This window comes from Meleagris gallopavo, chromosome 2 (assembly GCF_000146605.3).
Source record: "Meleagris gallopavo isolate NT-WF06-2002-E0010 breed Aviagen turkey brand Nicholas breeding stock chromosome 2, Turkey_5.1, whole genome shotgun sequence".
Classification (NCBI taxonomy): domain Eukaryota; kingdom Metazoa; phylum Chordata; class Aves; order Galliformes; family Phasianidae; genus Meleagris; species Meleagris gallopavo.
The window spans coordinates 56,605,560-56,621,768 of NC_015012.2; the positions used below are offsets into that span (position 1 = coordinate 56,605,560).

The window sequence follows — 16,209 nt, forward strand, 5'->3', positions numbered from 1 at the left end:
TAAGTAATTAAGCTAAAAGGGGTAATGAATCTCCTCTCTCTGAACTTGAATTTATTAATTAACTTTCAGACTTCTAAACTTTTTCTTAATTAGACAGTGATTATCATTTTAACAGAGCAACAGCAGAACAAAACTGATAGAGACAGAATGGTCTTTCTGGGCTGATGATTATAATGTACAGCAGACCAATCTGAAAGAAAATATTTATCAGAAAATCTCACATAGTTTCTCAAAGAACATTTTTCTCAGGTGGTAGACTGACATTTTGCCAGAGCTGGATAGAGCACCAATTTCATTTGATTTTATTTGATGTTATCCTGATGTTACCTTATTGAACTCATTCAGACGTCATTCCCAGTTTTAATTAAAAGTTTTTGAGTCCCACATAACAAAGATGCAGATCAGATTATCTTGAACAGTTACTTTGAATATCAAACTATGCAGCAGTAACACTAGCTGTGAGAATTCAAAGACCTGCCACAAACAGAAATTAACATTCAAAGAAAATACAGTATATTCAAATAGAAGATTTAACCATGCATAAAACAGAGTTTCTTCTCTAACTCACAGAAAAGAAACTCAGTATAAAATGCTGTGAATGTTAAGAGAGTCAAACAGTACATTAAGAAGGTTACATATAAAATCGTGTTCAAAACCTCTGATTTAAAGGCTGTCTTTTCGAAGGCTGGCTGTTCTCCAAGTGGGATCATACAAACAGCCCTGTGAAATTCTACCAGAGTTTTCTGCCTGAATAATTTCATTTGGATGATGGAGTAGAATAGCATTATATTCATTCCAACACCACCTCCTTAGGAAGGTGTAGGTGAATAGATTTTGTGCTGAGTCTCATAAATTTTCTGACAATTTTCCAAGGCTGTTTGTAAATTCTGAGCCACAGGAGGAAGGAGAAGACGGGAAAGCAATATGTGCCGTTACTTAATTCCTTATGCCACACTTTAAGAGTTAGATATGAATATTAGTCAGTTTTAGAAGTGGGTGTTGGAATTTTACTGAAGAAATTTTAGAGGAATTGAATACAACAAATTTATGGGAATGGGATGGACTCTATCTCACCAATTTTACTGTATTTGAGAATGTTACCAGTCCTAGTCTCTGTTTACAGTTTAGATTCATGTTATTGTTCTTGCAAGTCAGCTGATTGACTAACCTTTGAGTATCTATAAAAGAATGAGGAAAGCTACTACTTATTTGGTGACAATTATTGGTAATGTACAGAGCCAACATCACTTGATGAAGTATTTTACAAATTTTGTGAATAGGTCTGTGGAATATGATTACTTTTACTATTCATTAGGTCGTATGGAAGTCAAACTGGTAAGAGGAAGAATCAAGTGCTCCCCCCTCTCTATTCGGTTGGTAAATCTGTGCAGCTAGCTGTTCTTGTGGGGGAGAATATAGTTACTCCCTATGTCAAATCAAAAAATCTTCCTTTAAATTTTGTGTGAGATGGGTAAAGACTTGAAGGGTCAAATTGTATAAAAGATAGTAATACACGAATGTGAGATGATACTGTAAAATGTAATACTTATTTAAATGCCTATTAGAGTAAGATTGGCCAAAGGAATTAAAAGCTGATACAGAGTTCATTTTCCTATGATCACTGTTACTATTGTGTTATTATGCTGGGTTCTTTTTTGAACTAATAAATTGTCTTTTAATCCAGTCTGCTGTTCAAGGTATCAGAAGGGATTGTAGGACTAGATTGCTAAAAAAGAATGCTAGGAATTAGTATGGCAAGATTTTTGTATAACTTTAATAATTTTTACAGTTTTTGCCTTATTTAGAAATATACAGTAGTTGAAAATTTTATTATTTTTATGTTCGCAAATCACAGAATCATCGAATGGCTAGGGTTGGAAGGGACCTCAATGATCATGAATCTCCAACCGCCCTGTGACACGCAGGGCCCCAATCACTAGAAGAGAAACTGTGAAATAATGTTATCTAGTCCTATGCAGAAAATATGTTAACAGTAATGTAGGGAAGTTCTTTTCTAGGAAGAAATGGATAAAAGCAGAAAAATGAAAAAATTAATGGTTAGTGTTAGATGAAAAAGAAGTAGAAAATCATAAAGAATATGGCTATGATAAGTGAACAAACTTGTCTTCCCAACATATACTTAGGAACCTACTACAGTCATCTACTGTGCTGCCGTATCAGAAATGGGAAGAAAAACAACTTTAGACTGAATGCACTAAGAATAACATGTACTCAGGTGGGAACTAATGCATCAAAAGTTAGCCTGAAAGCTGCTCTGTTCCTGCTGTTGTTGAGTTGTTTCATTTAGCAAAAACAACAACTGAGCCTGTGTAACAACCGCTTAAGAGAAAGAGAATTCCTAGCAGTCCTGTAGTCTAGAAGGCATAGAGAGCAAATTCTGAGTAAATGTCAGGAGTTTCTCTTCCCAGGTTGTTCTTGAGCAAGTAACAACCAGAAAGCGCAATCTTGTAGTGGGGGGTTAAAACAAACACAAGGTTTCTCTGTTTTCTTTCTTTGTGTTTATATGTGTAAGTTCACACAAGTCACTGCAGTTTTGCTGTACACTCATATGGTTCTTTGTCTCTGGCAGGGCTGCATTGTTATGGCAAGTCTTTGTATGCTCTTAGTACATCAAAATGTGCAGCCTTACCACAGTTACGGGAACATTGCTGCTTCAGCATCTCCTAATTAACACAGTTATGTATACAGAATTTTTAAAATTCCCTGTGTATTTTTATTTCCTTTCATATTCCTCTTACATATGTCTGACTGCTTGTACAATTGCTTTCTTATAGCAGAGGCAATAGGAGAAATAAATCAATAAAATATCAAAATTAAAACAAAAATAATATGTAAAGCTTTCAAATTTCTGAATGTCATTAAAGGATACTATGCTACATTCAATGGCTTTCTCAGAATACTAAAAAGATGTGCACACAGTGCAAATACATGTAATATATTGCAGAAATTTATATCTGTAATTACTTTCATATAATCTCTAAACTTATCATTAGTTAGAGAATGTATATATTATCTGTGGCTGAAAACATACATGTAATAATCCTGGCTTCATTTACATCAAAAGGAATTTCATTGTTGATACAAGAGAGAAGGATAGCATTTTGCCAGTGAATTTCAATGTTTTGGGTATATGGCACTCAACCATTGGTACATGCATGCCTAGCCTAAGACTATTTAGTATAATTTTTCTCCCCTAATTTAGGACTCTTTCGTATGTTTCCAGTGGGCAGCAGCTTTGTCTCCTGAACAGTATTAAAGTCAACAGAATGAGTTACTGTCTCGTATTTCAAACCCATTTGTGTAAAGAAACGAGAATAAATGGACAAGCAGTTGATATCCTTCTGATTCCCTGTCATTATTCTAAGTACATGGACAGAAAACTACATTTGGAACAGTTACTGAGTATCCAAATTCAACTGTCATATCTTTCTGCAGAGAAGCTGAGATAGGTCTCTTAATCACTTCCCTTTACTCTCTCATCTCTCATTAATACTGCTGTGGAAATACCATCATCCTTATGTCGTTCAAAGTGTGTGCTTTGGATAGATCTTTGAGTCTGTGGCTTTCAAAATGCACGTTTAGGTCACATCCAGTTCTTGTGATTTGTGTTTTGAAATGTCTCAGAGACGGGGCCTCAAATCTCCATCCATCCACACAACTAAATCTCTTGTGCAGGCTATTCTTGTTCTGCAGCTTGAGCAATGTTTCTCATTGTGTGCTCAGTGCTTCTCAGCTACACTCCTTTGGTACTCATGGTGACTCCAAACCCCACAGCTACTGCTGTGCTCCAGTATTCTCACTGTCCACCCTTCCCATGTCCTTGTTGTTTCTCAGTGTTCCATATATGAACGAAGTTTTTTTTCCATTCCTAAATAAAGCCATTTATAGTTCAGCTTTCAATGATGTTTTGATTCTACTGATTCATTTTTTGACTCTGCTGCTTATCAAATGTTCATTCATGTTCACTATATCCAACTCAGTGAATCATGTTGGTGAGTTATAAGTGTTTAGAATTGTGAACACCTTTTAATTCCACACTAAAAATTATCTCTAGCACGTCCTTTTAGATGGCATCATATGGTTATATGGCACTAGCTCTAGCCTGTGTGTGTGTGTTGTGTATATGCAGCTACACACATCACTTTCCTCACTCTGACTCTTGCCCGAGATACCTCAACAACATATAATACAAAAAATATCCAGTATTGAGTCCACTGGGAATATGGACGTGTATTTATGACATGTATTTATGCAGAGGGGAAGGGTCACAACAATCCTATGCATCACTATAAGCTTGAGTCAAAGTAGCAGGAAAACTGCACCAAAGGAAGACATCTGTACGTGCTGATAGATGCTTTGCAGAAATTAAGCCAGCAGTGAGTGTACCTAGGGGGCCAAGAAAGCCAATGGCAAACCTAGTTTGTATCAGAAATAGTGCAATCAGCAAGAACACAGAATGATTGTCCCCCTGTGCTCAGCTGTAATGAGGATGCACTTTGAGTGCTGTGTTGAGTTTTGGGCCCATCTCTACAAGACACTGAGGCCCTGGAGCGTTTCAGAGAAGGGCAACAAAGTTTATGAGGGGTCTGGAGCACAAGTCTTATGAGGAACAACTGAGGGAACTGGGATTGTTTAGTTTGAAGAAGAGAAGGCTTAGTGGAGACCTTATCACTCTCTGCAACTACCTGAAAGGAAATTGTGGTGAGATGGGGGTCTGCCACTTCTCCCAGGTAACAGTGATAGAACAAGAGGAAATGGCTTCAAATTGCACCAAGAGAGGTTCAGATTGGATATGAGGATGAATTTCTTCTCAGAAAGAGTGTTTGGACATTGGAACATGTTTTCCGGGGAATTGGTGGAATCACCATCCCTGCAGGTATTTAAGGAGAAGGAAATACTCAGGGCTGTGGTCTAGTGGGCAGTATTGGTGGTAGGTGGATGTTTGGATTAGATGACCTTAGAGGTCTTTTCCAACCTTAATGATTCTATGATGCATTTCATATGTCTCAGTGGACAGAATTCAAGCTGTATGAGAGAAAGATTATTATGGTGATGAAATCTTAAGCTTAAAGCACTGCCAGGTTTCTCACTGTCTGCCTGGCTTTTGCAGGGCTGTCTGGAAGTCAGCATGTTCTTACCTGAGAATAAGGTGTTAGTGAGTGATTCAGATACTGCTGAGATGCAGGTACACAAGCAAGTAATAAAAAATGATTTTTTTAATACTACCCGATCCTTCCGTCTCTTCCTAAAATGTCTTCCTGCACAGGAAATCCAAATTGAAGTGTTATGAGTAATGTGGCTAAAATCAGAAAGTATTGGGTTGTACTCACCCCAGATCTCAACTCCAGTGATTTTCTGAGAGAAACTTGAGTCTAGCTCTTGAGGGAATTACAGTCTTTCTCTGGGGGGGCTTTACCTAGTTTATCATTCTTTTTGGTTTTGTTCATTTCCTGAGAAGCATTTCAGTTCCAACATAAAGGCTGTTTTGTGTGTAACGATGTACACATGATGTTACCAGTGACTTGTAAATACCTCACATGCGACTGCTGTGAGAGGGGAGAGGTTAAGTGGCATCTGCTGCGTGTGTGCCATTTGGAGAAGGAGAGAGAACTGATCAGAGGGAGAGAGAGCGAGCTCACATTCGCTCTGGGAGCAGGGGAAAGACAAAGCATTAACCCCACGGAGTTAGAAAGAAGGAATCAGGAAACTGAGAAGCTATTTGCTGTTTTGCAAGTAAACACCTCATGGGATTTTACCCCCAGCTGAAACTTATTTATACTTTTTGATATTTCCACCGGGCTGAAAAATCCCATGTTCCTGATCCTTTGTACACTAGACTGTGATGCAGAAAGGTGTAGACCGAATAGCTGTGCACATTGAAATATTCTGCTTTCCTCTCTGCTGTAACCTGTGGCCTCAGCCTGCTCAACTGAATTGCAGAATGACTTCATCTCTGTGTGTAGAACAGTGATTTTTTTTTTTTTATACACAGAAATAAAACTGTTGCTGAATCTAGGCTTGGATTTGTGGATGGCTTTATGGGGAGAATCAAAACTTCAAGCCACACTTACAATAAAATGGATTTATGGTATAGAATGCAGAACTCAGACTAGGTGCTCCTTGGAGAATTATTCAGCAAAGGTGAACTGAAACAGTGTGTAAGAGAAAAGGACTACACTGTGTAAGGTGCTGGCAGCAGGTTGATTTACTCTTTGGAAGTTATATAATCTTGCTATTTCATGTTAAATATTCCATATTTAGTATCTGTAAAACTAACAGTGGGGTGATTCATTTGATAGATTGTAAAAATGCACTTCTGCTTTGTAAACCCAGATGTGTACAACACTTCTGTACATGCAAAATTACATATACACACCTGTATACAAACACATAGTCACTTACAGACTTTGCAGATTTGTATTGCATATTGATTGAAGTACATAAATCTCTATATATATGTATGTAGGTGTGTAAACACAATACATGTGTCTGTATTCTGGTTTCTGTATGAGCACAGATTTGGAGATTATCATCAACGTTAATTTTCATGTCTCTAGTACTTACCAATATAAGCAACTTATTTTTTTATTAATTTAGCAGCAGCAACAGAAGAACCTGAGGTGATTCCAGATCCAGCAAAGCAGACAGATCGGGTGGTGAAAATAGCAGGAATAAGTGCTGGAATTCTGGTATTCATCCTGCTTCTCCTTGTTGTCGTATTAATCGTAAAAAAAAGGTAAGAAAATGATTTGTGATTATTTGCTTTTTCCTCTATATCAAACAATGACTAAAAGGAATTTTTTTACAGGTCTTTAGATAAATAAATAAATAAGTAGCCTAGGGCCCAGTAGCTCACATCAGCTTTTGAATGAGTTCATTGTATTTCCTGTTGGATTATTTGTTTGTTTGGTTTTTTTTCCTCGGTTCTTGTGATGGGCTTAAAGAGTGTTTTATTTGATATTTGGGATACGATAACTACACATTTTCTCAAACCTACTCATTTCTGGGTAGTTTTAAGTTGCACTTGGAGGAACGTACAGAATATTAGAATGGGTGGAATTGAAATTAATGGGTCTTATTTATGAAGAAGAAAAATAAAAAGAGTAACTTAGTGCACTTTTTATGTTGTAATCAGCTAATGAATTTGATTTGCCATATGCAGCTCTAATGAGTTGTTTGTATCCTCATATTATCCAACTTGCAAAATAATGTAATTTTATACCTCTGTTTATGCTCTTGTAAACCTAGTTTTTTCTTAAAAGTCATACCACATCACTGTAAAATTATCTAGTGACTCCTTAGTGCATGAAATTGTTTAAAAGTGTATTAATCTGAATGAATTTTAATTTTTTAGTGCTTTCTTAGACAATAAGCAATAGCGCCATCTGCGGGAACTGTAACACGAGAGCTCGGCACAGCGCGCTGCTGCTGCTGAGTGTGAGCTGCTGCTCCAGCGCTGCTCGGGCGCTTTTTAAGAGTGTTCGCTCCCCAGTAGTTGCAACTCTTTTAACCTGACATAAAAGTTCATAATGTGGCTCTGTAAATCTGTAGTCGTAGCACCGTAGCTCCCCAATAGAAATTCCTCCTCTCTGTTTGCCCTTTCCCCAGCCTGTCCCCTTCCTGGTGTGCAGATCGCTCCTGCATAGAATGAGACCTTTGTCTTCCAGGTGTTTGTGTGCTGCCTTCCCTTTCCCTCCTTAGAATCCTTGATGAAGGGTATATTCGTGAATGTTTCAAATGTTCCTCTGAAGTACAGCTTTCTATTATTTTTAAAGAGTAAGAAAACATTACAATTGTGCCTAAGATCATTCTATATGTTATAATCACTGGTTTCCATTAGATTTTTTTAATTTATTGCCTCTTTACAATTATCCCTGGAGATATATAACTTGGAGAAGAAACGTCTGCATTAGAAACATTAGGTATGCTTACAGTGTTCTGTGTTAGTTAGCTACATACGTGATTTTTCCCAAAAGTGCTTTTACTTTTCTCTGTTGTTTACTCTGTGGTTGAGAATTAACACATATGCAAAAGATCCAACTCATCACTACCAAAAAAAAGACACACAGTCAGGCAATTTTCTTTATTTACACAACTTTTGAAGAACAAAACCAACAAGAAGTTGTTTTTCAGCTTTCAGGAATAAATCTCTTATTTTCTATCATCATTGTGAGAGATGTGCTGAGGAATATCAGCTCCTGGCTGTGTGCTGCAGTGCTCCCCTGGTGTTTAATAGATGCCTGTGTGTGTGCGTGTGTGAGACTGTCTGTTACTCTGTACTGTCAGTCACTTCCACATGGGTTTGGCTAGTTCTGCAGGTAACAAAAGAAATAGCTCCTGTACTATTCTGTATTAAAAATAGGTGAGAAATAAGCCTGATTAATAAATCTTTAGTGTCTGGTCATTTTTCTTCGTGATAGTTTAATTGGTTGTCTGTCACATATTTTGTAGGAGTGTCAGTCCCCCCCTTTAGGAAAAGTGGACCACTGTTTTAATTTCAGCTTTAGTCAAGGTCTCAGGTTACATACCTGAGTGAGTTCAGTCCATCTAGTGAGCCAGGTCCATCCGTATAACAAAGCCAGGAGCAGCGGTACCAACACTGACACATTCACACATACATAAGCACACATCAGTTAGAGTGTGGGGCTGAAAACTGATCAGTTTTATTCATCTGCTGTAGTGTACATATTTGCTGATCCATTATGTAGTATCCCTTTTGGTACCTGAATTGACCTCAACTTATTTCACAGAAACATCAATAAAACAACGGTTTCTGCATTTTCATTGCTTTATTAAGCCTTGTGCCCTGCCATAGCTATCTAAATCGGATTAAATGCAGCATTACATTTTATAGAAAAATAGAGTACTAAGCAGTTTTGTTCATGGGCTTCGCCTGATCATTTTGTGCAAATTGGTTTGAAGTTTTACTGAATTAAGCTCTTAAGAGCTCGTACAGAGTTTTACTGGAGTCATCAAACCAACTAAGAAAAGGGATACTGCATCTTTAACAAGCAATGCCATTTTTGTTTTTTGTTTTTTGTTTCTTTTTCAAATCACTGTTGGACTATCTCCAAACGTTCTTCATTTCCTTCCATTTGTTTCCCTTCCATATTCTTAATGCTTAGCATGAATACATCAGCATTTTCAATTGTAAGATTTTAAAATCAGACATATGTTTGCATTCAGGAAATGTGTGGTACATATGTCAGTACACACATATCTGTACGTTCTCTATTATGTGTGTACTCATATAGCTACATATAATATGTATGCAAACATATATATCTACACCTGTGTACCAATAACGATGTCAAATTAAATGACATGAAACTTGTTTTCTGCTTAAATGTATTTATTAATGCCATCTTTATTTTTGTAACTGAAAAGTAAAACACATATTTACTGCACAAGACTTGTACACAGCTGTTCATTTGTCATGACATTTAGGTGGTAATCATTATATTATGCTGAACTGCATGTTGAAAGTACACAATCCATTTAATTTTCAAATTTTTTGGCAATAAATGAAACCTCAGCATGTAATTTTCTCAAGTGATCTTTCTAAAAACAACAATCATTTTTATATGCTAGCGTATTTTTTTTTAATTGCATGGCAAAGTAAGGCTAATTTGTGCATGAGCAAGTTGAAATGCTAACCAAAGAAACATGAATTTTTCAATTTTTTTTTAAACGCACATTTCTCTGCTTTATTGAATGTGACAGAGTCACGCTTTTCATTCACCATTGCTTCTCTTTTTCCACTGTCTGTGATTTGCTTGCCAGGAGGAGCTACTATTCTTACTCCTACTATCTGTAAGTAGAATACGGGTGACTTACTATTTTACATGTTTTAATGATGCAGTATCCCTTTTTAAAAAAAGAAAAAGTCTTTATAATTTTCCTAAAGTTTTATTGATAGTGATTTCACCTTATTCTCAGGCTTGAAAATGTGCTTTCTTGGTTTTTGTTACTCCCTGCTTTTTTTTTTTTAAAGGGATATTGTATTTCTAACTGTATATTGACACTTTTGCTTTTTGCTAGTTTTTCCCATGAGTGTCAGTTTATTGTAATCATAATTTAATTTGCATTATGATTCACAGTGATGCATCACACTAAGAAAAAAAATCTCCTTTCCCATTTCCTAGATAGAGTCCTGTGCTTATAAATCACAAGTGTTCTTTCGTAACATATCAGGTCAGAAGTGGTCCTATGCACCACTTCTCCTTCATAAATGCATGAGTGCCAGCCCTTTATAAACAAGTCAGTGCCCTACCCTTGGGAGAGCAGCACCTCTGTTCCAATGCTAGGAACATTGGAGATTTTTATTAATCTTTTTTACAGAAATATGTTTCTGTAACGAAGCCTTTGCCTACTGGCTTATCGAGAGCTTTACAGACAGATTTTAAAGTGTGGATCTCACTGTATGACAAAGGTTTGAATAAGATTTTGCTTCACTGAAGTAAAATTAACATTTTTCTATGTGGTGTTGACCAAGTGAGTTTTTCTGAGGGCTGCAATGGTTTTGACTGTGACCAAGAAAATGCATTCTTATTTTTGAAGTTATGCAGAAAGCCCTTGATTTCAGAGAGGGATCAAAGAGTGCACTCCAGTCCTCTGATGGCTGCTGTGTCTGATAGTGATGCTCTTCCACATTTTTAAGCAGATTTGTTGACTTCAGCTAACTACCATTCTCTGGTATATTGTGATGAATTTTAATTTCCTTGTTAAATAACAGTTGCTTCAGCTAGAGATAATTAACTGTGCAGTTCCACAGTAGGATTGAGCACTTTTCCCTTCAAGCTCCCCTTCACCAACACCTGCACAGGTTCGGGCCACGGAATCTTCAGCGTGTAATGAGAATCACTTGCAGTTCAGCCTCCAGTGCTGCACAGTGATTTGCTTAACTATCATCAAGCATAGATTGCATATGGAAGAGAGGGAAAAAAAATCAAGCCCAGGGGGAATTAGGAGCTGTTAAACAATAAAACTGTCCTACATTGAGCAGCAATACTAGAACACAATAGGCCTTTTTAGAAGTCAAAGCAGAGCATAAGAATTATAAACCTTGTTTCTGTAATAAGCTAATAACTTGAAAGCTTAATAGCTGTTGATTTGTTTAGCATAGCTAGCAAGTTTTGTTACAAAGTGATTCTTCAAAGGAGAGCTTAATGCAGTCGACAGACAAGACGTAATAGTCTTTTTGTTCCATTCCTGAGGTGGCTTTAGAAAAATGCAATCTTCAGTGTATGGAGAATATCTGAAAGGCTTTGAAACTTTAAAAATAAATAAATAAATAAAAAGTCTGATCTAGAAATGCCAGTTTTGCAAAAGCTTTGATAGCATTGGGAACCAGTTATAGAGCTCAAATAGTTTCACACCTGAAAGTTCTGATGCGCTTAAAACATTTGTTCAACCAGAGTATTGTTTAAACCAGCTTTTTTTAAGTAAACATGAATGTCTGGAGAAAAGATAAAATAAGGCGTCTAGCTGTCACTTTTTCAGTTTTCTGGGTTGTTTTTGCTTTGTTTTTTTTTACTTTTCACCGAACAACTAAAATAAACAGAATTCTCATGTACACCACAAGGTGAAAAATTATATATTTAGAGCCCATCTTTGGGATTCTGATTGTAATTAACCGACTAGACAAATAGTGAAAGAGAGGGGGAAAAACAGAAAAAAGGAAAAAGATCTAAGATAAGTCTGATTAATGAAGGAACTTGGTTACTCTGAGGTGTGCTTTGTCTCTGTGTAGTCTACTTTGTGTAGCCCCTTACTGCAAACTAAGACTATTAGCTTGGAAAAGCGGTCTTCTAACACTGAGGAAGAAAGTATGCGAGACATGAAGTGCTCCTTTCCCTAGGGAGAATGGTATAGGATATTTGTGGTGGGTTTTCCCAGGACTTAAGATCTACATGAATTGATAATTTCCACTGATGTCCTCTTATTTAGAGAAATATAGGATAAGCACTGTACAAACACTTACCAGGATATCTCATATGATTGTTTATAGAAAAAAAAACTCGTGAAGTTATGCTGTGCTTTAAATATATATTCTTTTGAGAGTGTGATATTTTCATTGATGATTGTGTTTCTCCCACATAACATCAGATTCATGCAAAGAAGCAGGTTGGCTCTCTTTAAATTGCTATCACAGCTTCGGTTGAAAACAGGAAGAAAATATTAAGATTACAAAACAATTCAGTGTATGTTACAGATTCCTAAAAATCTAAACTACATTTCATGCTGTTTCACAGACTTTGTGCTACTCTATTAAGAGTAGTCTTAAAGTGATAATTAAAATGTAGCATCTACTTCCATCTGTCTCTGAGGACTTCAGAATGGATATTCCTTTCAGGTCTTCATCCAAAGGAGAAAATGTCCCTTTAAGGATACTACCTGTTAATTTTGAAGGGTTAGTTTCACAGGTTAGATTGCTAACAGCTTTGCTTTGATACAGAGTAAGGCTGTTAATATCAAGATGTGAGATATTCCCAAACTTCATGTAGAATGATGAGAGTGGGGGACTTTTTGTTTTTTAAAGAACAAAATTTTGGTATCAAGAGCAAAGACGGTGGTATCATGTTGTGTCTTATATACTGAATGTGAGGAACAACTTCTAGCATAAAAGGTAATATGAATTGATCTTGAATAATTGTATTTCTCTTTTTATTTCTTAGTGTGGTTTTTTGACTAACGGAGTCATTTAGAAAGATAAATGATTTCTTCTTAACATGGAAAGCAAGAGGAATTAATTATCCATTTATAAAATCAAAACACAGATTTAAATGGAGATGGTTGATAGAACTGCATGCACAGATGCTTCTTATTTATCATTTCAGTTAAAATGTAATTATATTCTCTAATTTGTTTATATTAGTGTAATTACTCTGCAGGAAAAAATATGATCAGGGTACAGAAGTTAGAACTTTAATTACAGCATTTGTGTGTGTATCTAAAACATGCCATCATAACTCTTTTATAGCAAGGTACGTAGTTTTATCAATTTCATACCGGCAAAGGCTTATATAGGAAAACCAGTCAAACTCCTCTGTCACTTGGATTATAGATAATTGTTGTTGTAGACATCAGTATTCATCAAATATTAAGGTGGTATGGGTGTTTTTTTTTGGCTGGGCAGCAAACTTGCAAAGAAGCGCAAGGATGCCATGGGGACCACCCGTCAGGAGATGACACACATGGTGAATGCGATGGATAGAAGCTACGCTGACCAGAGCACCTTGCATGCAGAGGATCCCCTTTCAATCACATTTATGGACTCTCATAACTTCAGCCCCAGATGTAAGTAATTTGATTTTCTTCTATAGGTATTCTACTTGTTTTTTAGGAAAATTATTCTAAGCTCTAGGCTTTCTAGGAGGACCAGTAAACGCAAAGGGATGTTGAGTAGGAACATTCACATGTTATCCTTAGGTGATGTATGGCCAATTGTTTAAATATTTTCGTGTAGTTTCAGATACTGGTCTCAGGGAAAAATTACATTCCTGAAATGTCTCAATTAAATTCTGAAATAGTTTTCCTTTCTGAGGATATTTTATACTAAAATGTTAAATATTACTGCATAACACCATGTCTGTAATGAATAATAATATGAGGTCCAAAAAATATTCTTTCTTTTGGCAGAAAGGACATTATAACAGAAGGAAACATTGACAAATTTCATGGCTGTTTGTGAAATTTAGGGAAAAGCCTGTTAATACATCAACAGATTTGCTCTATATTTGTATTTCTTTGTTGTAGACTTGCCAGATGCTTTATTTTGACAAAATTTGACAGTTTTAGCTTCTGACTGTTAAGAGTCTGGGTTGTAGTTACAACTGAAAGTCCAGCCTTGCCTGCCTTCCAGCATCTGCAGCATGGCACACACAAAAACAAGACACTCCACTAACTTTGTCTCTAAACTAGTTCTGCCTTGGAGCTGGCAGGAATCTGACTCCATAGCACCATGGATTTGGTTTTAAACAGGTCTGAAGTCTGAGCTGCTTCTGAATTTTCTGTCATTTGGGCATAGCACCCCTTCTCCCACCTCCCACACTGCTTTTCGTGCTTCAGCAAAATGCATCCCTTAAGGCTGTAAATTTTTTTCCTGATTGTTTTAAGGGAAATGGAGTTTGGAGAAGGATTATTGCTTAGTTTATTGAGGCTTACCAAACTGCAAAACTGCAGAGTGCTAACATTTAAGGTGTCTCATAACCAATTATAATAGTACCAGCCTGTGAGGTTTTGTGCTGTTTTGGCTAGAACTGTTTGAAAATTCTCCAAAGTTTGATGTCTTAATGGCATTGAAATTTGTGGAGACAGCTTTACAAAGACAGTTCAATTTGGGCTGTTATTGTAGATCCTGGACAAAGTATCCATCAGGAACCTACGTGGTTTATACTGAGCAGGACTGCCAGGCACTTGGGCAGCCTTCTGGATGAACTGACCTGAAGTCATGAGTCCACAAGGCCCGGCCACAGTAGCTGACCTAGTTGACTGGCAAAGGAGTTTGAGATAACACTTTTCCAGCATCCTAGGTGTGTGATTTTGGGGATGTTGGAGGATTCAGTTCTCCTGATCATTATATGTTCTGAAGTTAAAAATACAAACAAATTAAAAAACAACCTTTCCGGTTTTCGGGCTTTCAGCTATAGACACACTATTAGGCAATTTGCTTCAGAATTGGAGCTCCATTTTGTCACAGAGCTATAGATGTTTTAATGTTTTGTTCCATACTGGAACAAAATTAATTTTGGATTCTGCCATTCCCATCCAAAACAGTATATATGTCTGTGCACAGTTCTAGTTGTAAGAATGAATTCTGTGAATTTTGTACAAGCAGTTAAATCTGTGTATCTGGTTTAAACTCATTAAAAGCAGTATCTTTATTATTGTGCATTAAAAAAAGCTAGTAGCTTGTAAATATGCATGTAATTCTTTTAAATTACTTCTAAGTCTTTTGAAGGAATACCTTTTTATTTTGAGATGCTATTCAAGTATTACATGAGAGAATTAATTTAAAAGGAAAAGACCTGGGCCTATGAATATGAATCTTTATTGTGAAGAAAAAGAACAATATTGAAAGAGGAGCCCTTTCAAAAACTAAATTGCACGCAATATCTTCTTTATTTCATATCAGCAAGAATCTCTTTGTCATTACATTTCTGAAACCAAAATCACCACCTTTCACTTCTCTTTTATTCAGGATACATTCTGTAACTCTGTATTCATTCTGTTTTCCTATTGTAAAAAATTAATAGGATTTAGTTACCACTTGGACATTTTATTCTTAAAGTATATTGTTTTTATTCTTAAAAATACACAATTTGAAGGTAATGTATTTCTTCATGAGCTTTGTTTTCCTGCAGTGCCCAATGATCCACTTGTGCCGACAGCTGTGTTAGGTGAGGACCCTAGTCCTTCATTATCCATTCCTGCATGAGTTTCATCTCCTTGCATGGTTGAACGTTGAAACAGCTTGTTTTATGTAAAAGATAGCTATGCTGTTATCACAAAATTACTTCTAGTCAGTGCTATCTGAAGAATAAATAAATAGGTAAATTGAAAGTTCTGAAACTTTTTTCCCCAAAGCATTCAAATTGAGTTTAGATGAACTAACGTGTGAAAGTAAAATTCTCTTAAAAGACACATGTAAAAAATTCAGATCCGTATCAGTGTTACTTGGCACCCAAAACTCAGTTTTCTAACTGAGTAATAAGAAGGAAAAAAAAATAGAAAAGGGAAAAGTTTCTGTAGATCCAAGAAGAATGCTTTGTTTGCTCATTCTATACAAATATCCCCGTATTAATTAAATGTCTCAGTTGACCTTAATTAGTAAGCTTCTCAACTTCATAATTGCCTTAAAAAGAACAACAGATGTTGGGAGTGGCCAACCCGTTTATTTCTATGCCATATCTAATGCTGAAAGCTCTTCTTTTAGGAATTAGATTTAAATCTAAAATGCAAAGACATTTAATCCCTATTCTATCTTGAGATGGATTTGTATACTTTCTAGACTGATCTAGACTGTTTCTGGCTATGGGTTGTCTTACTTTTTCTAAAAATTTTCAACCAAAACTCAGTTTTCTCACCGAATACTACTTACGTCCTAACTGGACGTTAGGAAATACTACTTCTCTGAAAGAATGGTCAGGGCTGCCCTGGGAGGTGGTGGAGTCACTGACCCTGGAG

At 36.4% G+C, this 16,209-nt stretch overlaps 1 protein-coding gene across 1 annotated transcript in view; it reads left to right on the top strand.

Annotated features, from left to right (window-relative positions):
• PTPRK (protein tyrosine phosphatase receptor type K) overlaps nucleotides 1–16,209 on the top strand; it is a 45,004-nt gene that overhangs the window by 1,684 nt on the left and 27,111 nt on the right. Inside the window, exons 2-3 of the mRNA XM_031552213.1 lie at nucleotides 6,595–6,757; nucleotides 13,160–13,320. Coding sequence (XP_031408073.1) covers nucleotides 6,595–6,757; nucleotides 13,160–13,320 — 324 coding nt within the window. The remainder of the gene's footprint in view (nucleotides 1–6,594; nucleotides 6,758–13,159; nucleotides 13,321–16,209) is intronic.